This window comes from Macrotis lagotis, chromosome X, assembly GCF_037893015.1.
Source record: "Macrotis lagotis isolate mMagLag1 chromosome X, bilby.v1.9.chrom.fasta, whole genome shotgun sequence".
In the NCBI taxonomy this organism is placed as follows: Eukaryota; Metazoa; Chordata; class Mammalia; order Peramelemorphia; family Peramelidae; genus Macrotis; species Macrotis lagotis.
Window position 1 is genome coordinate 122725140 of NC_133666.1, and position 22333 is coordinate 122747472.

The 22333-nt window shown below is 36.2% G+C and overlaps 1 protein-coding gene across 7 annotated transcripts in view; it reads left to right on the plus strand.

Moving 5' to 3' along the window:
- CCP110 (centriolar coiled-coil protein 110) overlaps window positions 1-22333 on the plus strand; it is a 45203-nt gene that overhangs the window by 2682 nt on the left and 20188 nt on the right. For all 7 annotated transcript variants that reach the window (XM_074208373.1, XM_074208375.1, XM_074208376.1 and 4 more), the window contains exons 2-3: window positions 1744-1899; window positions 6888-7016. In XM_074208373.1, the coding sequence (XP_074064474.1) occupies window positions 1759-1899; window positions 6888-7016 (270 nt within the window). In that variant the 5' untranslated portion in view covers window positions 1744-1758. The remainder of the gene's footprint in view (window positions 1-1743; window positions 1900-6887; window positions 7017-22333) is intronic.

A 22333-nucleotide genomic window follows, 5' to 3' on the forward strand; every position in this document is an offset into this window, starting at 1 on the left:
TCTCTTCATTTGTAAAATGATTCTAAAACCTCATAGGGCTGTTGTGAAAAGCAAATGGGGATGTAAACATTTTGCAAACCTTAAAGCACTATATAAAGGTTAGCTCTTGTTATCTGATGTTTTAATGAGAATTTCAATGTGTCCAGTGTTGTACATAAGTATGCAGATTGTCTCAATGAAGCAAAACTCATTGGAAAAAACTGACATCAAAATTTTGTGATACCATTTGAATTTCTCTTGGAAGATTTTTCAAGGTCAAATTCGTGTTAATAATTAGAATGACTGAAGAAGTCTTATTAGTATGAATAAAGGAGAAATTTAGATAAGGAAACTAAATTTCATTTTTCCATTCATTTTATTTTAATTTCAAGAATTCTTTATTTTTGTTTCCAGCTGAATGTTAGTCGTTAGGGCTCTGAACACTTTAGTTTTAAATAACTAGCCATGTGACCCCTGGAAAAATCACTTCCCCTCTTTGGTTTTTTCACCTGCTAAATGAGGGACTAATCTAGATTATCTTCAGTTTCTTCCAGTTTTAAAATCCCATTAAGTTTTAAAACTTCTCTGTTCTGGAGTGTCTTTGTTAAATAGTGACTTGAAAGTCAGTACTTAAATATCTTTTTTATTTGGTTTCCTTATAATGGGATATATCTATACTGAGAATATTTACATCTTAAAAAATTTTCCATTTTTTTAATTTAGTAAACTTTAAAAAATTTTTTCACACTCCAAGGGCATCCAACAATTTTTTGATTGATACGAATGTGAATTACATAGGTAGTTTCTTTCTGGTTACTTTTATACATACCATTACAAAGAAATAGTAGCATTACTAAGAGAATTATGCTCTTTTTGTCATCATTAAAATTTTCAGTAATAAAAGTACTTTAATACACAGTCATGGAGTGTTTGCATTTCTTACATTCATACATTAGAAAGGACCATGGCCAGAGTCATAGAATAAAGCATATTCTTAATATATAGTCTTATCTCATTGATATTAGCTTATCTGACTATTATTTTTTAAAAGGGAAAGTTTTATTGACATGGTTAGGTATAGTTTTTTTTTCTATATTATGTCCCAAATGCCTCTAGCATTTTGGGTGAATTTTGGGGAATGAATTCAAGGGATAAATACATAGATAAAATTTGTATATGTATGTTATACAGTTTATGTCATTAGAGGCAACATCAAAATTTATGAGTTCAAAGATCGTTTTTTTTCATATTTGACAGGTCTAATTATGTGGGTATCAAAGAGATTCTCCTGTCCCCCCCCCATTTAATGCTAGATTCCTTTTGTACTTAAAGTCATTCTGATTTTTAAAAATTTGGGTTCATGGAGTGGCTAGGTGGATAGAGCACTGGCCCTGGAGTCAGGAGTACCTGAATTCAAATCTGGCCTCAGATACTTAATAATTACCTAGCTGTGTGGCCTCGGGCAAGCGACTTGACCCCATTTGCCTTGCAAAACCCTTTAAAAAAATCCGGGTTCATACCTATAAACGTGTCATTTACACGAAGTGCAGTACACCTTTATATGCCCTCATCTATTTGACTTAGTCACTATGTAAGTATTAAATTCATGTATTTAGTTCTCTGAATAAACAATTTAAATAGCAAGCACTGTGAACTTGAGAGAGATATTTCTTTACAATAAGTAAATTTACAAATACCTTACAGTATATTTTCAAGTTTTTTAGTTTTTTCTAAAAAATATTAATATTATTTCTATTCTTGCAGCTTAATTGTCTGATAATGGAGGATTATGAGAAGTTTTGTGAGAAAAGTCTTGCCAGAATCCAAGGAGAGTCACTATCTGGAGAAACTTTTCCACCCGGTCAACCTGAAAACATTTCACTCATTCGTTTCCATGGAGTTGCTGTGCTTTCTCCATTGGTAAAATTACTTTATTTCCAATTGATAGCTAGGTTATATTTTTTTCTACCTAAATAATTTCTGTTGCTAACATTAATATTTTAGATAAATGAAGTCAGTTGGCTTTTTCTTATTAGTCCCATCCTTTCACACTAACCGGGGAGAGGGAAGTCTGTTTTTAATATATAAATTCATTCTTGTAGTGGAAATTTGGAATTATACTTAGATGGATGGCCTCGGAGTCAGAAAATTGGTTCATTTCCTGCCAGACACATGCTAGCTACATTAATGCTACATTAATTTATTAAGCTCTTTGTTCTAACTACTAGACTTAAAACTAGAGATACAAAGAAAGACAAAAATATAGTCCCTGTTCAAGAAGTTTGAATTCTAATGGAGGAGAGAACATTCAAGAAAATATACAAGAAGGATAGATAGATATCTAGCTATCTAGATAAATATAGATAGATAGAAAGTATTCTTAAAAGGCAGATAGTAACTTTAGGGGTTGAGTGAGATTAGGAAAGCCTTTTTAAAAAAAAAGGTGGCTTTTCATTTGAGTCTTGAAGGAAGCCAAGAGGTACAGAGTCTGGGGATGGAGGGCCATGGGGAGGGGAAACAACAAGAAAGCTATTGTTTTTGGACTATAGAGTACAGTGCGGTGTAAAAAAAAATGATTAAGAACTCTGGGAAGATAGGAAGGAACTAGGTTGTGAAGAGCTTTTAAAAGTCAGAGGATTTTATAGTAACCCCTAGAGGTGGTAGAGCTTCAGTGGAATTAATTGAATAGGAGTTGACATAGTGTTATGCTTTAGTAATGTCCTTTTTGCAGTTCAGATTACAGGTGGATAAGGGCAGACCCACCAGCAGGCTATTACTATAGTATAGGTGTGAAATGATGAGGACCTTTACCAGGGTGATAGTTCTGTGAGTAGAGAGAAAGGGAAATATACAGAGATGTTGTGGAGGTAAAATGAACAGGACTTGACAACAGATAAGGATATATATGGTGAGTGTGAGGGAGGAGTTAAAGATAGTACTTTGACTGTATTGTAGCCCTGGGTACAGCTTTGACAGTAATAGGGAAGAGGAGGTTTGTGGGAAAAGATGAATTCTGTTCTAGATGTGTCAAGTTTGTGATGTCTATAGAACATGCAGTTTGAGATATCCAAGAGGCAGTTGGTTGGAGTTTAGGAAAGAAACTTGGGCTGGATATAAAGATCTGGAAATTATTTTCAGAGAGATCATAAAACCCATTAGAGTGGTAAGATCGCCAGTCAAGACTGGATTAAGAAAAGAAGGTTTAGGGCAGCACATTGGGGACCCCTATGGTCAGTAGTTGACCTGGATGAGGAATCAGCAGAGGGGAAAACCAGAGGAAAGAACTGTTTGAAAAATTTAGAGTGGAAAGGGTGTCTAGGAGAAATAATTGATGGTCAGTGACAAAGAACACACAGAAAGCGGTCAAGAAGGATGAAGAGAGGAAAGTTTAATGAGTGTTGTCATTAAGAAATCATTGGGGGCAGCTAGGTGGCACAGTGGATAGAGTGGCTTTCAAGTGGGTTTTTTTCAAGTGGCTTTTTCAGTGGCTTTCAAGTCAGGAGTACCTGGGTTCAAATCCGACCTCAGACACTTAATAATAATAATAATAATGATGATAATAATAATAATAATAACAATAACAACAACAACAACAATAATAATAATAATAATAATAATAATAATAATAATAATAATAATAATTACCTAGCTGTCTGGCCTTGGGCATCCCACTTAACCCCATTTGCCTTGCAAAAAAACCTAAAAAAATAAAATAAAAGAAATCATTGGTAATTTTGGAGAGAGCAGTTTCAGTTTAAATGATGAGTTCAGAATATATGAAAGTGACAGAGAAAATGGAGGCATGGATTATATGGAAATAGATTTTCCTAGGAGTCTATTTTTCTAATTTTAAATTTATTTTTATTAAAGATATTATTTGAGTTTTACATTTTTCCCCCATCTTGCTTCCCTCCCCCCCTCCCCCCCCCAGAAAGCACTCTGTCAGTCTTTACTTTGTTTCCATGTTGTACCTTGATCCAAATTGGGTGTGATGAGAGAGAAATCATATCCTTAAAGAGAAGAGAAGTCTAAGAGGTAACAAGATCAGACAATAAGCTATCTGTTTTTTTCCTAAATTAAAGGGAATAGTCCTTGCACTTTGTTCAAACTCCACAGCTCCTTATCTGGATACAGATGGTACTCTCCTTTGCAGACTGCCCAAAATTGTTCCCGATTGTTGCACTGATAGAATGAGCAAGTCCTTCAAGGTTGAACATCACTCCCATGTTGCTGTTAGGGTGTACAGTGTTTTTCTGGTTCTGCTCATCTCACTCAGCATCAGTTCATGCAAATCCCTCCAGGTTTCCCTGAAATCCCGTCCCTCCTGGTTTCTAATAGAACAATAATGTTCCATGACATACATATACCACAGTTTGCTAAGCCATTCCCCAATTGAAGGACATTTACTGGATTTCCAATTCTTTGCCACCACAAACAGGGCTGCTATAAATATTTTTGTACAAGTAATGTTTTTACCCTTTTTCCTCATCTCTTCAGGGTATAGACCCAGTAGTGGTATTGCTGGGTCAAAGGGTATGCACATTTTTGTTGCCCTTTGGGCATAGTTCCAAATGGAGTCTATTTTGTAAATGGAAGAGAGTTAGAAAATGACAGCTAGGAGCGAGGGTCTTGTAAAGATGAAGGAACCATGAAGTTTATTTAGGCAGCAGGGAAATAGTAGATGGGAAGAAAATGAAGATTAATGGAGAGGAGATATGTTAGAGGGAATAATCTTCTGAGGAAGGTGAGATGAAATGTGAACATATGGGCAGTTAAAGGGATTTACTTTGACAAGGAGAAGGGTCACCTCTTCCTGTAAGACTGGTGAAGGAGATGTTGGGAAAGATATCACTTTACCTTATTGGCCTCAGTTTCCTCATCTGGAAGCTGGAAAAAGGAAATAACAAACCACTTCAGAAAATTCCCAAAGGGGCAACGAAGAGTCAGATACAATAGAAAATGATTAAACAACAAATGAAGGGGGCAGTTTGGTGGCTGCTAGGTGGTGGAGTGGATAAAGCACTGGCTCTGGAGTCAGGAGTACCTAGGTTCAAATCTGGTCTACCTAGCTGTGTGGCCTTGGGCAAGCCACTTAACCCCATTTGCCTTGCAAAATCCTAAAAGAAAAAAAATGAAGCAAAGTTTTCTGTTGCTAAAAAGGGGCAAAGGGTTCAGTGAGATTCTTGAAAAAAGAATGGAAATGTTTGGAGTAGCCATTGTGGTAAATGGGTGGGATTTTGTGTGTGAATTAATTAGGAAAGTATAAAGGATACAGTGAGGGTCCCAGTTGAGTTCATGTAACATAAATCTGTGGTGGATGCCATCAGCCTAGTTTTGTGACTTTCTCCCAACCCAGTTTAGTAGCCAGGAATAGAGCAAAGATGGCAAAGTGTATGTGTATCCCAAGATTGGGGTTTGGCAAAGAATGATTGGCAATAGGATAGTGGGGCAAAGGATTTGAATGTAGAAGACAGCATATAGTTGAATTGATTCATTCAGTGGTTGGGATAGGGCAGAAAGAAGAGGGTAGCTAGTTTAGGGTTGACAGCCAGGAAAGAACTGAAAGATGGAGAAATGAGAGACTATTATAAAGGTAAAGAACAGTAAATAACAGTATAAGGGACATAAGGTAGAAAGAAACTATCATCGTACCTAGCCCACTATTCAAACTTTCCTTCTTTGGATTGAGCTTTCAATCAGTCATCCTCAGTTTTTCATTACTTCTTCCCAAGATATGCATTCTGTCAGTTCTACTTTAACAGCATCTTGTATTTTCCTAGTAGATAGCTTGTCTCCCTCTGCATCCAGGGTCATCTTCAGTCTTCCTGATCCATATCTGGCCAGTGGACCTAGATGGCCCTGGAGAAGAAAGTGAGACTGATGACTCTGTACAGCACCCCCTCACTTAAATCCAACTCATTTGCAGCCATGTCATCACCTCCCTGATATCATAGTCTTCTAGAATGAAGGACAAACAAAAACAATTTCATTGTATCCTCAGTATTTTGCATATAGTAAGCACACAGTAAATGCTTTCTCATTCATTTTATTCTTTCTTTTAATGTTTTTATGTATAGTTTTTGTTCTGCACACTTCATGCTGCATTAGTTTTATTTGTTTTCCCATTCATCTCTGAATTCTTCATGTTTATTAATTCATATTGTATGATAATATTCCATTACTTTCATTACATTCATATACTCTGGTTTGTTTAACCAAAAACAAATAAAATATTGTCTTGAATTTTTTGGTCTCTATTGGACTTTCTCTCTTTGACTTGGAAATAGACAATTTAGTGGCATGCTTTTTGGCCTGAAGGATTGAACATTTTAGAAAATTTCTTGTTAGAATGGTTGGTTTAATTTACAATTTCATAAAAATTGTTTCTTATTTTTTACTTCCTTTCCGGCATTGACTATTTACATCTTTTGTCAACTTAACTAAATTTTGGGGGGTATTTAGTGAAGTCTCATAGTTGTTTTAATTTAAAACTTGTAGCTTTTAATTTTATTTCAGATCCCATACCATTTTATTGAAGCCTACAAATATAAAGAACTAGAAATAATTTTCTCTTGGAATGATGACAAAGAGGATCTTTTTTTTTTAATCAGGACTATTTATAGTTTATTTTTAAGGTAAAAATGAGTAAAACATTTGACAGAGTGAATAAAAACTGATGGGTTTAACTGATATTTAACTGAACAGGAATTTACTGCTTTTTCAGTGATGAAAAATGATTATCTGGTTCATTTAAGAGCATTTGATAAAAATGAACAAGTTTTCACAGATTTTTTTGGTCACTTAACCATTGCTTTTGTTACTAACTGGGTTTTAAAGTTTCTTACTGATCATACATTATTTTTGCTACTAAAAAAAATAATTTACTAAATAATTTGCTGTTTTCACAGCTCTGTGTTGAGAGAAGAAAAGAAATGCAACAAGAGAAGCAAAAAGCACTTGATATAGAAGCACGAAAACAGATTAGTAGGAAGAAAGCCTTACTGAATCGAGTCCAGGAGATTCTGGAAAATGTTCAGGTGTGTTTAGAGCCTCATTAGTTTTGATAAAGAAGTTAATTCCCTAAGACATTTTTTCATAATTCCTAGGTTGTTAATGATCTACTTTGTTTATTGTTTTGTTTGAGGAGTCACAGTCTGTCAGTTTTTTTTTCTTGTCTGTACAAAAAATGTGGTTGTTTCTAAGTGATGACTGATGACTAGTACTTAGATCAGTGGCTGTTTAGACAAGGGCCCTTTACGTGATTATAATAGCTATTGTTTGGGTTTTCTTACTATTTAAAAACACCCAATTGTTAGTTACAAATTCCTGAATTTATTTACTCTGGTTTACTTTTATTCTTATTGTGACTTCATTTTCATTCTCTGTTAAGGTAAAATAATCTATAGAAATTCATTTTAAATAAAATTATGCTCCTGTGTATCCATGGACAGTTTTCATTAATATAAATGAAGTAGAAAATAGAATTATCTACTTATAACTGAGGGCTAAGTGGTTTGCTTTGTTTACCATTTGCAATTATTAATATTAAAACTGAATTAAAACTTGAATAAACCATGTAAACAAGTTCTAAAAATGAAATAAAGGCTCTCACATTGAAAAAAACAAATGCAGCAGCTGCCAGCATATTCAGTACCATAATGCTGTTGGTTACGTATTTTGTTGTTTTCTTAATCCCCAGGGTTTGTGGTTGGTCCTGTGTAATTACACACTCCAGTTGATATTAGCATCATGTTTTAGGACATTACCAGGTAACTGTTAAACTCACTGATGTTTATCTCAGCTGAGTTTCATAACACTGATAACCCAGTCAGTGTACATCATAAATTCTTAAACCATAAACCATATATTTATATATATAATCAGTTGTCATGTAAGCTGCATAGTTAATAGTTCATATAATTAAAAAGAAAATTGTTATTATTTTCAAAAGATTACCAAAATAAATTGCATGTTAAAGATAGGATTATTAGAGTTAGAGAATAATTTCTTTTAAAGGAATCTTTGAAATATTGGCACTTAAGATTACTTTTATGAATTATGTAGGTATAGATATTTTATGGAAATGGACAAATTTTTTAAGTTATCTATTCAAAACTTCATGTCAGCTTCAGTAATCATTTGGGATAAAACTTGATCATTGTGATTACTCTTTCAAAAAAAACTATATTGTTTAGAACTACATAAATCATCTATGATTTTAGTGAGCAGGTAGAGAATTTGCTCTTATTATGGTAAAGTATAGTCTGTGTGTCCTGGGCTGGGAGCTAGAAGACCTGGGTTCTTTCCAGGGCTAACTTTAAAGACCTTTAACTTTGGGGCCTGGAACAAAATCAGTTCACTTCTGTGGATATCAGTTTTCTCATTAGTAAAATGGTGGGAGGAGTGGTGTAAAAATTAAAGAATTTCCTTAGGTCCTTTCTAGCTCTGATGATCTAAGAATGGATATAGTTATTTTTCTTTCTATGTATGGAAACAAGGTGTTATTGTTGTGCTGTTTACTACTAACTGCCTAGAAACCATATGTCTAGGGATTTGCAAGGTAAGAGGGGAGTATGCATTGTCCTATTTTAGACACCCTGCCTTTAAGATGGGTGGCAGCATCCCTTTTATTGTCAGGCTTTCTTAATATCAGAAAATATACTAGTTAAATTCTGCCAGTTATGCATCTGCATTTTTCCAGAGGAAAATATCTAGGACACAAGATGTTATTTTAATGTGTTCTGTGAAAGTTTTCTTGCATTTACGTTTTCCTCATTTTTATTATAGTTTACTATTTTATTTGCATATGTTCTCGACTTACCTTTTTATCCACAAATACCTTTTTTAGTTCAAGGGTTCTTAATTTGAGATTCATGAACTCATTTTTTTCTTATGTATTATGTATACATCTTATGTATTATGTATTTAAAAACATTATTCTGAGATCATAGGATTCAATAGAATGCCAAAGAGCTGTATGACACCAAATAGCTTAAGGTAGTGTGTTTTTGAATACTGTTAGATTATGGTTTAGCATTGTTTGCCCTAAGTAAATTTGTGCTTATATCATTTTTAATACTTAAATGTTATTAAACATTGAATAAGCATCTGTTAAGTCTACTTAATTAATATTGAGAATAACAACAACAGACTTTACATAGAATTTTAAGAATATTATCTTATTTGAGCCTCACAACAACCCTGAGAGGTCAGGGCTTTTAATGCTTTCATTTTACAGATTAGGAAACTTGAGGCAGAGTGAAAGTCACTTCCTTAGAGTCACTCAACTAGAAAGTTTCTTGTTTTGTTTTGTTTTTGTTTTTGCAAGGCAATAGGGTTAAGTGGCTTGCCTGAGGCTACACAGCTAGGTAATTATTAAGTATCTGAGGCCGGATTTGAACTCAAGTCCTCCTGACTTCAGGGCTGGTGCTCTATCCACTGCACCACCTAGTTGCCCCAACTAGAAGGTTTCTAGGGCAGGATTTGAATTCAAGTCTTCTTGACTATAGCTCTAGTGTTTTCTATTCATCATGTAGCCAACTGCCTCAATAACAATTTATAGAATGCTTGAAGTCAGATTTGTTATAAAGAATCAGTAGTCAAGGATTCCCCCTTTTTTTTGTTTTTTTGCTAAGCAATGGGGTTAAGTGACTTGCCCAAGGTCACACAAGTGTCTGAGACTGGATTTCAGCCCAGGTCCTTCTGACTTTAGGGTTGGTGCTCTATCTAATGGACCATCTCGCTGCCCCACATCCCCTTTTTTTTTTAACATCAAGTTACTTTATATGTTTCTTATAGGGCATCACTTTTTTAACCATTAATACTTTGTTTTACTTTGGTATATCAATATGGTAATGATCATGGGAAGAAATAATTAGTATGATAACCTAGTCATCACAAAATTGAAAAATTTGAAATTAGTAAGAAGCATTTATCTTAGATAACACAGATTATTTTCCTTCTATAGAAGAATTTAATTATACATAATATGTAGACATATAATATAGATTTACATGAATTTACATAAGACTTTTCATCTTCTTCTTTAAACAATCTAACCTGATAGCTAGAATCCTCTATGTATTAGATTAAGATCCAGGTGCTTCAGGCTGTCTTCTAAACTAGAAATGTTCTTCAAGGTTCTCCCCAGTTCTTTCTCCTTATGCTTTCTCTCTTCTGATAATGTCATTAGCTCACGTGGGTTTTACTGTCATCTCTGTCTGGGATCTATATATACAAACTGAGTATATTCTCTGAACTCTAGTTCTACATCATCAAGTATTTATTGGACACTTTAAACTCTGTGTCCCAGAGTCATCTTAAATACCATTTCTAAAACTGGACTTGTTATGTTTCCCTCCAAACCGTCGGCTCTTCAGACTTTTTTTCTGTCAAAGGCACCATCATCCTTCAAGTCTTCCAGGTTAATAACCTTGGCATTATCCTAGACTTCTCACTCTTGTTTACCCCATCCAATCATTTGCCAAACCTTGTCATTTCTTACAAAATTTATCATCTTTTTCTTCCTCTCATATAATTGTCATTTTAGTTCACTCACTCCTAAATTACTCCAATGTTCCCTTATTAGTTTCCTGCCTCAAGCCTTTCCCTACTCCAGTCCATTTTACACACTACTGCCAAAGTAATTTTCCTTAATCCCAGATATGACAGAGTGGTTTCTATACTCAGGAAATTGCAGTGGCTCCCTATTACCTCTAGAATCAAACATAAGCTCCACTGTTTCACTTAAGAAGCCCTTCACAATCTGACCCTTATCTATCCTTTTGGCTTTATTGAATGTTGTTCTTCCTTCTATATGCTACCATCCAGTCAAATTAGCCTTTCTTTTCCTTTCCCATGATTCTCCACTTCTCACAGGCCTGAAATAAACTCCCTCCTTATCTCTAGTTCCTAGAGTACCTTTCTTTTTATGAAAAATTTTTTTTATTTAAGGGACTTGGGGTTAAGTGACTCGCCCAAGGTCACACAGCTAGGCAATTATTAAATGTCTGAGGCTGGATTTAAACTCAGGTACTCCTGACTCCAGGACCAGTGCTCTATCCACGGTGCCACTTAGCTGCACCCTCTTCTTTTTTTTTTAAATGTTATTTTATTTTAGTTTTTTCCAATTACTTGCAAAGATAGTTTTCAACATTCATGTTTTTGTAAGATTTTCAATTCCACATTTTTCTACCTCCCTTCCCTTCTACCTTCTCACAACAGCAAGTAATCTGATACAGGTTATCCATGTATATTCATGTTTACTGTATTGCCATATTAGTCATGTTGTAAAAGAAGAATCAGAACTAAATGGGGGGTGCGGAACCATGGGAAAGAAAAAAACAAAACCAGTTTTAAAAAGTGAAAATAGTCTGCTTTGGTCTGCATTCTGACTCCACAGATTTTTATTTTGGTTTATTTATTTTATATTATTATAATCTTGTTATAAGAGTAAACATACCCTCCCCCCTATTGCTCCCCAAGAAAATGAGAAACCTCAAGAATAATGAGGGAGAAAAAAAAAGTACTTCAATCTGTGTTTAGATTCCAATGTCTCTGTCTGTGTCTCTGGGATGAGTTTCCTTCTTTATTGTAAGTCCACCAGAGAAGTTGCTTCAATATTTTTCCCACAGTTGCTATTACTAGTTTATTCCTCCCCACTCTCATTTATTCTGTTCTCTCTCTCCTTTCATCCTATACCTGTCCAAAAGTGTGTTTTATCTGAATACCCTCTCCCAAAATCTTCCCTCTCTTCTATCACCTATTCCCCCCTTCCCTCCCCCATTCCTCCTTATCCCATCCCTTTCTTCTCATTTTTCTCTCCATACCCTATTAAGTGTGTATGTTGTTTCTTCTTTGAGCCATTTCTGATGAGAATGAAGGTTCACTCATTCCCCCTTGTCTTCCCCTGTTACATTATCTTGTAAAAGCTTTATCTTGACTCTTTTGTGAAATATCTTAGCCCTTTCTTTCTCCTTTCCCTTCCTCCTAGTACTTTATCACACATTGATTCTATCTTATTACCATCAAATTCAGCTCCTTCCTGTACCTTGTCTATATATACTCCTTCTAGCTGCTCTTCTGAATGAGAAAGTTCATATGAGTTATCAGTATCTTCTTCCCATGCAGGAATACAAACAGTTTGACATCATTAAGTTCCACATAATTAGTCCTTCTTGTCCATCCCCTCTATGGTTCACCTAAGTCCTGTACTTGGAGATCAAACTTTCTGTTCAGCTTTGGTTGTTTAAATAGGAAAATTTGAAAATCCTTTGTTTCATTGAAAATTCATTTTTTCTCCTGAGAGAGAATGTTCAGTTTTGCTAGGTAGTTGATTCTTGGCTGTAAACCAAGATCTTTTGCCTTCCAGCATATCATATTCCAAGTCCTACAAGCACTTAATGTAAATGCTGCCAAATCCTGTGTAATCTCGACTATGGAGCCATGGTAGTTGAATTGTTTGTTTCTGGCAGCTTTTAGTATTTTTCTCTTTGACTTGGGAGTTTGGAATTTGGCTATAGTAGTCCTAGATCTCTTTCAGGAGGTGACCAGTAAATTCCTTGGATTTCTATATTACCTTCTGCTTCTAGGATCTCAAGGCAGTTTTGCTGTTTTATTTTATTTTATTTTTTTTAGTTTATAGTTTTACAAGGCAATGGGGTTAAGTGACTTGCCCAAGGCCACACAACTAGGTAATTATTAAGTGTCTGAGGCTGGATTTGAACTCAGGTACTCCTGACTCCAGGGCTGGTGCTGTATCCACTGCGCCACCTAGCCGCCCCTTGCTGTATTATTTCTTGAAAAATGAAGTCTAGGCTCTTTTCCTGGTCATGACTTTCAGGTAGCCCAATAATTTTTAAATTATTTCTACTGGATCTGTTTTTGAGGTTGTTTTTCCAATGAGATATTTCACATTTTCTTCTAATTTTTGGCTTTTTTGGAAGAGTTTTATTTCTTCCTGATTTCTCGCAAAGTCATTAGCTTCCTTTAGTTCCATTCTGCATTTGAAGGGGTTATTTTCTTCAGAGAGCTTCTTTTATCTCCTTTTCCAGCTGGCCAATTCTGCTTTTAAGGCATTCTTCTCATTTGCCTTTTGTTTTGCTTTCTCCATTTGGCCTAAACTGGGTTTTCTTTTTAAGATTTTATTTATTTTGAGTTTTACAGTTTTTTCCCTGATCTTACTTCCCTCCCCCCCCACGCTCCACAGAAGGCAGTTTGTCAGTCTTTATATTGTTTTCATGGTATACCTTGATCCAAATTGAATGTGATGAGAGAGAAATCATATCCTTAAGAAAGAAACATAAAGTGTAAGAAATAGCAAGATCAGACAATGAGGTATCAGGTTTTTTTCCTAAATTAAAGGTAATTGTCCTTGGTCTTTGTTAAAACTCCACAATGGTTTCTCTGGATACAGATGGTATTCTCCATTGCAGAGAACCCCAAATTGTCCCTGATTGTTGCACTGATGGGATGAGAAAGTCCATCAAGATTGATTACCACCCCCATGTTGCTGTTAGAGTGTTTGGTGTTTTTCTGGTTCTGTTCATCTCACTCAGCATCAGTTCATGCAAATCCCTCCAGGCTTCCCTGAATTCCCATCCCTCCTAGTATCCATGACATATATATATATATATATATCAGTTTGCTAAGCTATTCCCCAATTGAATGACATTTACTTGATTTCTAATTCTTTGCCACCACAAACAAGGCTGCTATGAATATTTTTGTACAAGTGTTGTTTTTACCCTTTTTTCATCTCTCTTCAGGGTATAGACCAAATAGTGGTGTTGCTGGATCAAAGGGTATGCATATTTTTTTTTTGCCTTTTGGGCATAGTTCCAAATTTCTCTCCACAAAGGTTGGATGAGTTCACAGCTCCACCAACAATGTAATAGTGTCCCAGATTTCCCACAACCCTTCCAACAATGCTCACTATCCTTTCTGGTCATATTGGCCAGTCTGAGACAGGTGAGGTGGTACCTCAGAGAAGCTTTAATTTGCATTTCTCTAATAAGTAATGATTTAGAGCATTTTTTCATATGAATATGGATTGTTTTGATCTTCTCATCTGTAAATTGCCTTTGCATATCCTTTGACCATTTGTCAATTGGGAAATGGCTTTTTTTAAAGAATATGACTCAGTTCTCTGTATATTTTAGAAATGAGTCCTTTGTCATAAACATTAGTTGTAAAGATTGTTTCCCAGTTTACTACATTGCTTTTGATCTTGGTTACAATGGTTTTATCTGTGCAAATTTAATGTAATTGAAATCCTCTAGTTTGTTTTTAGTGATATTCTCCATCTCTTCCTTAGTCACAAACTGCTTCCCTTTCCATAGATCAGACAGGTAAACTAGTCCTTGATCTTCTAGTTTGCTTATAGTATTGTTTTTTTATGTTTAAATCCTGTATCCATTTGGATCTTTTCTTGGTAAAGGGTGTGAGGTATTGGCCTAATCTAAGTTTCTTCCATACTACCATTTTTCCCAGCAGTTTTTTATCAAAGAGAAACTTTTTATCCCAATAGCTGGACTCTTGTGGTTTATCAAACAACAGATTACTATAATCATCTCCTGCTATTGCACCTAGTCTTTTCCACTGATTCACTACTCTATTTCTTAGCCAATACCAGACAGTTTTGATGACTGATGCTTTATAATATAATTTTAGATCAGGTAGGGCTAAGCTACCTTCTTTTGCACTCTTTTTCATTGAATCCCTTGAAATTCTTGACTTTCTATTTCTCCATATCAATTTACTTCCAACTTTTTCTAACTCATTAATTTTTTTTGGAGTTTTGATTGGTAGGGCACTAAACAGATAGTTTAGTTTTTGGTAGAATTGGCATTTTTATTATATTAGCTCTACCCATCTATAAACAGTTGATGTTTGGCCAGTTATTTAAATCTGTTTTAATTCGTTTGTGAAGTATTTTATAATTGTTTTTAAAAATGGACACCCAGTTATTTTATATTGTTTGAGGTTACTTTGAATGGGATTTCTCTTTCTAGCTCTTCCTGATATATCTTGCTAGTCATATACAGAAAAGTTGAGGATTTATGACAGTTTATTTTAAAATTTCTAATTGTTTCCCAGTAGTTTTTTAGATAATTTCTTGGGCTTCTCTAGGTAGACCATCATGTCATCTGCAAAGAGTGAGAGTTTTGTCTCTTCCGTCCCAATTCTAATTCCTTCAATTTCTTTTTCTTCTCTAATTACTGAAGCTAACATTTCTAATACGATATTGGATAGTAATGGTGCTAATGGGCATCCTTGTTTCACCCTTAATATTACTGGGAATCCCTGTAGCCTCTTCCCATTGAATATAATACTTGTTGATGGTTTCAGATAGATACTGCTAATTATTCTAAGGAACAGTCCATTTATTCCTACACTCTCTAGTGTTTTTAGTAGGAATGGGTGCTGTATTTTGTTAAAAGCCTTTTCAACATCTATTGATATGAACATATAATTTCTGATAAGTTTGTGGATATAATTGATTATACTAACAGTTTTCCTAATATTAAACCAACTCTGCATTCCTGAAATGAATTCTACTTGGTCAAAATGTATGATCCTAATGATAACTTGTTGTAATGTATTATCCTAGTGACAACTTGTAACCTTTTTCCTAAGATTTTATTTAAGATTTTTGCATGTATATTCATCAGGGAGATAGGTCTATGATTTTCTTTCACTGTTTTAACTCTTCCTGGTTTAGGTATCACCACCATACTGGTTTCATAGAGTTAGGCAGAGCTCCATCTTCCCGTTTTTCCTAAGAGTTTATATAGAATTGGGACCAATTGTTCCTTAAATGTTTGATGGCATTCACTTGAAAATCTTTCAGGCCCTGGAGATTTTTTTCTTAGGGAGTTCATGATGGCTTGTTGAATTTATTTTTCTGTGATAGGGTTATTTAGGTACTTAATCTCCTCGTCATTTAACCTGGGCAACTTATATTTTTGTAAATATTTTTCCATTTCACTTAGATTGTCAAATTTATTGGCATAGAGTTGGGCAAAATAATTTTGAATTATTACTTTAATTTCCTCCTCATTAGTGGTGAGTTCACCTTTTTCATTTATGATACTAGCAATTTGGTTTTCTTCTTTTTTTAATCAAATTGACCAGAGGTTTATCAATTTTATTGTTTTTTTCATAAAACCAACTTTTGGTTTTATTTATTAATTCAGTAGTGTTTTTGCTTTCGATTTTATTAATTTCTCCTTTAATTTTTAAAATTTCTAATTTGGTATCTAAGTGGGGATTTTTAATTTGTTCTTTCTCTAATATTTTTGGTTGTATATTTAGTTCATTGATTTCCTCTTTCTCTAATTTATTCATGTAAGCATTTAAATATATATTATATCCACTGACAGCCTCTTTGAGTGAATCCCATGGATTTTGGTATGTTGTTTCATTATTGTCATTATCTAGGATGAAATAATTAATTCTTTCTATAATTTGTTGTTGATCTGCTTATTCTTCAAAATGAGGCTATTCAGTTTCCAGTTAGTTTGGATCTATATCTCCCTGGCCCAATATTGCATATGATTTTTATTGTATTGTGATCTGTGAAAGATGTATTCACTATTTCTGCAGTTGATCATTAGGTTTTTATGCCCTAGTACATGGTCAATTTTTGTATAAGTGCCATGTACTTCAGAGAAAAATTTTATCATTCGATTTATCTAGATCTGACAGCGGGAGATTTCAGTTTTGCTGTCTATGTCTTCATGTAGTTCTCTCAGCTTCTCCTCTTAAGAATTTGGATGCTGTCCCATTGGGTGCATATTTATATATTCAGTATTGAAATCCCTTTATTGTCTATGGTAAGTTTTAAGAGGATTTAGTTTCCTTCCTTATCTCTTTTAATGGTATCTATTTTTGTTACTGCTTTGTCTGAGATAAGGATTGCTACCCCTGCTTTTTTCACTTCAGCTGAAGCAAAAGCTCTAACCTTTTACCTCTCTGCTTCAAATGAGTTTCTTGTAAGCAGCATATTCTAGGATTCTGGTTTTTACTCCACTCTGCTATTTGCTTATGTTTTAAGGGAGAGGTCATCCCATTCACATTCAAAGTTGTAATTACTAATTCTTAATTTCCCTCCATGCTATCTTCCCTCTGTTTATATTTTTCCCCTTTTACTCCCCTTTATCCATATTCCGTAGTATTTTGTTTCTGAATACCACCACTTTTAGTGTGTTTGCCTTCCTGTATCCACCCCTCCTCTTTCTTTCCCCTTTCTCTTTTTCCCTTCCCTTCCTTTTTTCTTTTTTCTCCCCCTCCCTTTCTCCACCCACCCCTCCCCTTTTCCCCTTTTAATACTTCAAAGGTAAGATTTTTTTAAGTTAACTGAGTATGTGTGTAAGTTAACTTTAAGCCAAATCTGATGAGAGGAGGATTTAAATGTTTCTCATCTCCTCCCTTCTTCCCTTCTATTACCATAGGTCTTTTGTACCTCTTAATGTAATGAAATTTACCCCATTCAATCATCTCCCTCTTCCCATCTCCTTCCTGTCCCCCCTTTTTAAGGAGGAGGTGTTTTTAAATCATTCTATCTGAATAATAGAAAATTCTGAGTTTCCATCACTTCTAGCTAAGTATATTCTATCTGATAGTGTTAGAGTTCTTGAGAGTTATTAGAGTCTTCTTCCAAGTAGGGTTATAGCCAGTTTCATCCCATTGGATAAAAGTCTCGTGGATAAGTCATGAGTGTCCATCACTTCTGACTCAGTATATTCCCTCTGTTAGAGTTACAATTCTCAAGAGTTGTGAAAATCTTTTTCCCCATGCTGGGATATAGGCCAGTTTCATCTTATTAGCAGTTTTTTTCCTTTACTTCCCCCCCCTTTTTTTAACCTTTTCATGTGTCTCTTGAACCTCCTTTTTGATGTCCAAATTTCCTATTTAGCTCTGGTCTTTTCATCAGGAATTTTTGGAATTCTTCCATTTCATTAAATGTCCATCTTTTCCCCTGAAAAAGGAGGCTCAGCTTTGCGGGATAGTGGATTCTTGGCTGCATTCTATGCTTTGAGCTTCGGAATATCTCATTCCAGGCCCTTCAATGCCTTAATGTTGATGCAGCCAGGTCCTGCATAATCCTTACTGTGGCTTCTTGGTATTTAAATTGTTTCTTTCTGGCTGCTTGCAGGATTTTTTCTTTTATCTGATAGTTCTGTAATTTGGCCACAACATTCATTGGTGTTTTCATTTTATGATCTCTTTCTGGAGGGGATCGATCTATTCTTCCAATAATTACTTTGCCCTCTGGTTCCATATCGGGGCAATTTTCCATCACTAGATCCGGTAATATTGAGTCCAGGATTTTTTCTCTTCAGTCTTTTCAGGAAGTCCAATAATTCTCAGGTTGTTGAGGTCAGTGGTTTTGCTGATGAGGTATTTTGTATTTTCTTTTACTTTTTCTATTTTTTGTTTTGTTTAACAGGCTCTTGCTGTTTCATGAAGTCATTAGTTTCTGTAGACTCCATTCTTTTTTTTAGAGAGGGGTTTTCTTCATTTACCTTTTGCAACTCCTTTAACAATTTGTCAATTCTATTTTTGAAAGAGCTTTCCTTTTTACCAATTGAGGTTTTGAGAGAATTATTTTCTTTTTGCATTTTCTCAATTGGGGATCTTAGAGAGTTATTCCCATTTGTATTTGTCCAATTGTATTTTCCAATGATTTGTTTTCTTGTTACAAGGTGTTAATCTTCTCTTGGGTTTCTTTTCCCAGATTTTCCAGTTGATTTTTAAATTCCTTCCTTATTTCTTAAAGGAAGTCTTTCTGTGCTGGAGAGCAGATCATATTCTCCTAAGAGGTTCTAGGTCTCTCTGAGTTAGGGTCTTTTCCTTCCAAGAATTTTTCTATGAATCCTATAAATTCTATGAATGCTGATCTTTCTTCATTTTGATAAGACCTTGAGTTTGGGAGGGTCTGGTTCACAGGGATTTGGTGTTGGGATCCCTAGAAGCTGAACTCACTGAGGGCAATATCTCCAGCTGGCTAGTAGGGGGTGTTAGAGGATTTACTGACTGAGCATAAATTCACCAGCTGGCCAATAGGGGCTGCTGGTTGCTTTCTCTGGAGTGTCTGTGACCTTGATTGAGGTCTTCTCCCTTGGCCTGGAGGGAGTGATTGAAGCTGTTAAACATTTTTGTCTTCAGTCAGTGCTAGGCTTTACCCTGGGGTGAGGTCATGTTTAACAGCTTCAATAGTAGTAGGGGTGGCTGGGTGGCAGATAGAGCATTGGACCTTGAGCTAGGAGCACCCGGGTCCAAACCTGGCCTCAGACACCCAAAGATCACCCTGCTATGCAGCCCTAGGCAGGCCACCCATCCCCATTTGCCCTGCACCCCCCCAAATAATAATAATAATAATAATAATAATAATAATAATAATAATAATAATAATAATAATAATAATAATAAACATCCTTGGGTCTTTGTTCCAACACGCACAACTCTGTCATGGGTGGATCACATTCTTTATGAGAAGTCCATCACAAAAGTTACTTCCATATTTTTCCACTGTTGCCATTGCTGATCGCAACTCCCTCCTTTCGTATTTCTCCACCAGCATGTACTATATTTTCTTTCTCCTTTCACTCTGACTCTGCTGTAGGGTAGCTGAGTGGTGCAGCAGATAAATCCCCAGCTCTGGGGCCAAGAGGCCCTGAGCCCCCATACCACCCCTTATGCTCAGCATCCACCTGGCCCTATGGTCCCGGACAGGCCTTCCATTCCCAGCCACTTGCAAGAAGTAATAAAGAAAATATGTTATATCTGACCACTCTCCCCCATGGTTCCATCCTGTCCTCCATCACTCATATCCCCCCCTTCCCGCTGTCCCCCCCTTTTACTCCAGATGCTTATACCCTGTTGAGTATATATGCTGTTTCCTCTCCTAACCACTTCTGATGAGAGCGAAGATTCCCTCATTCCCCCTTGCCTTTTCCCCTTTCATATCATTGCAATAGCTCATTGTAATAAAGAAAAATCTTATTATATGAAATATCTTGGCCTATTCCCCCTCTCCTTTTTGTTTCTCCCATTACATTTCCCCTTTTTCTATTGACTCCATTTTTACCCTGTATTTTATCTTCAAATTCAACTTTCTCCTGTGCTTCAATTATAAAAGCTCCCTCTACCTGCTCTATTAACTGATAAGGTTCATATGAGTATTATCAGTGTCATTTTTCTATGCAGGAATACATGCAGTTCATCATCAAGTCCTTCATATTTCCCCCCTCTCCTCCAATCTCCATGCTTTAACTGAGTCCTGTATCTGAAGATCAAACCTTCTGTTCAGCTCTGGCCATTCCAACAGGAACATTTGAAATTCCCTGGTTCATTGAAAGTCCATCTTTTTCCCTGGAAGAGGACATTCAGCCTTGCTGGGTAGTTGATTCTCGGTTGCATTCTAAGCTCTTTTGCCTTCTGGTATATTATATTCCAGGCTCTATGTGCTTTTAATTTAGTTGCTGCTAAGTCCTGTGTGATCCTGATTGCAACTCCACGATATTTGAACTGTGTCCTTCTAGCTGCTTGTAATATTTTCTCTTTGACTTGGGAGTTCTGGAACTTGGCTATAATATTCCTAGGGGTTGGTTTTTTGGGATCTCTTTCTCGGTGGGGGGGGATCGGTGGATTCTCTCCATTTCTATTTTGCCCTCTGCTTCTAGAATATCAGGGCAATTTTCCTGTAGTAATTCTTTGAAAATGATGTCAAGGCTCAAGGCTCTTTTCCTGATCATGACTTTCAGGTATTCCAATAATTTTTAAATTATCTTTCCTAAGTCAAATTAAATTAAAGTTAAATTATCTTTCCATATCAGTTGTTTTTTTCAATGAGATGTTTCACATTTTCTTCTAATTTTTCATTTTTTTTAGTTTTGAAGTATTGAGTCCTGGTTTCTCGTAAATTCATCAGTCTCCCTGAGTTCAATTCTTTGTCTGAAGGATTTGTTCTCCTCAGACTGTTTTCTTATCTCTTTCCATCTGGCCAATTTTGCTTTTTTTAAAGCATTGTTCTCCTCAAAAGCTTTTTGAACTGTTTTATCCATTTGACCTAAGCTGGTTTTTAGCATGCTATTTTCTTCAGCATTTTTTTGGATTTCTTTGACTAGGCTGCTGACTTCATTTTCATGTTTTTCCTGCATCTCTCATATTTCTTTTCCCAGTTTTTCTTCTAACTCCGTCATTTGATTTTCAAAGTCTTTTTTGAGCTCTGTCATAGCCTGAGCCCAATTTCTGTTTATCTTGGAGTCTTTAGATGCAGGAGCTTGTGCTTCCTCATCTTCAGACTGAGTATTTTGATCCTTCTTGGGCTCATATGCAAAATATTTCTCAATTGTGTTCCTCTTTTTTCTCTGCTTGCTCATTTTCCCAGCCTAAGCCTGTTTTTGTGGTGCTTCCTGATCTTTTGGGACACTCCACAAGGGTCTCAGTGTGTGAGGCTCTGTCCTCCCTCCTGGTCTGTGAATGACCATATGTGCCCCCCTGCCCTGCCACGGGGCTGAGGTGGAGGGGCCCTGCTGTTCTATTGGGGGGGGGCGGCCTAGACTGCGATCAGGATCTGAATGTGGTCAGAGCCCCAGAGTCCTGTTCCAGGGACAGAGCTCTGCAGTCTCTGTCTCTCTTCACTCCCTCCCTAGGTTCAGTGGGCTCATGGCCTGGGGGCTCCTGCTTACTGGCTCTGGCTGCTTCTGTTTCCTGGAACTCAGCTGAGCTGGCCATGCTTCTCTGTGTGCCCTGAGGGCTGGGCTGCATGTTCTCGTGCTTGCTCTGGCAGAGGTCCCCCAGTTGTTCCCCCAATTTGTGCCTGGTGCTCTCGGGGTATAGCTCAGGAAACTCCCCTGGCTGTGAGCCAGCCCCTGCTGCTGTGAGCCAGTGCCCTGGGGCTGCCTCCAGGAGGCTGAAGTTCTTTTGCTCTGGGGGGACTCTGCTCTGGCGGGCCACCCCTCTGGCAGGCTGCCCCTCTGACCCTGGGGAGCAGAGCCTTTTCTGCTCTTTTCCAGGTTACCTTGAGTAGGAGAACTGCCTCACTGGGTCCCTCTGTGGGTTCTGTCTCTCGAAAATTTAATTAGAGTCCTTAGCTTATGAGTTTTATGAGAGAGCGCCTAAGACAGGATCTGTTCTTGTTGCCATCTTGGCTCCAAGAGCTGCTATTTTTATACATGTGGGTCTTTTCCCCTTTTTTATGTATTCTTTGACATACAGATCTAATAGTACGATTACTGGATCCAAGAGTATGCACAATTTTATTGCCCTTTGGGCATATTTCCAAATTGCTCTCTGGAATAGTTGGATAAGTTCACAACTTCACTAATAGTGCATTAGTGTCCCAGTT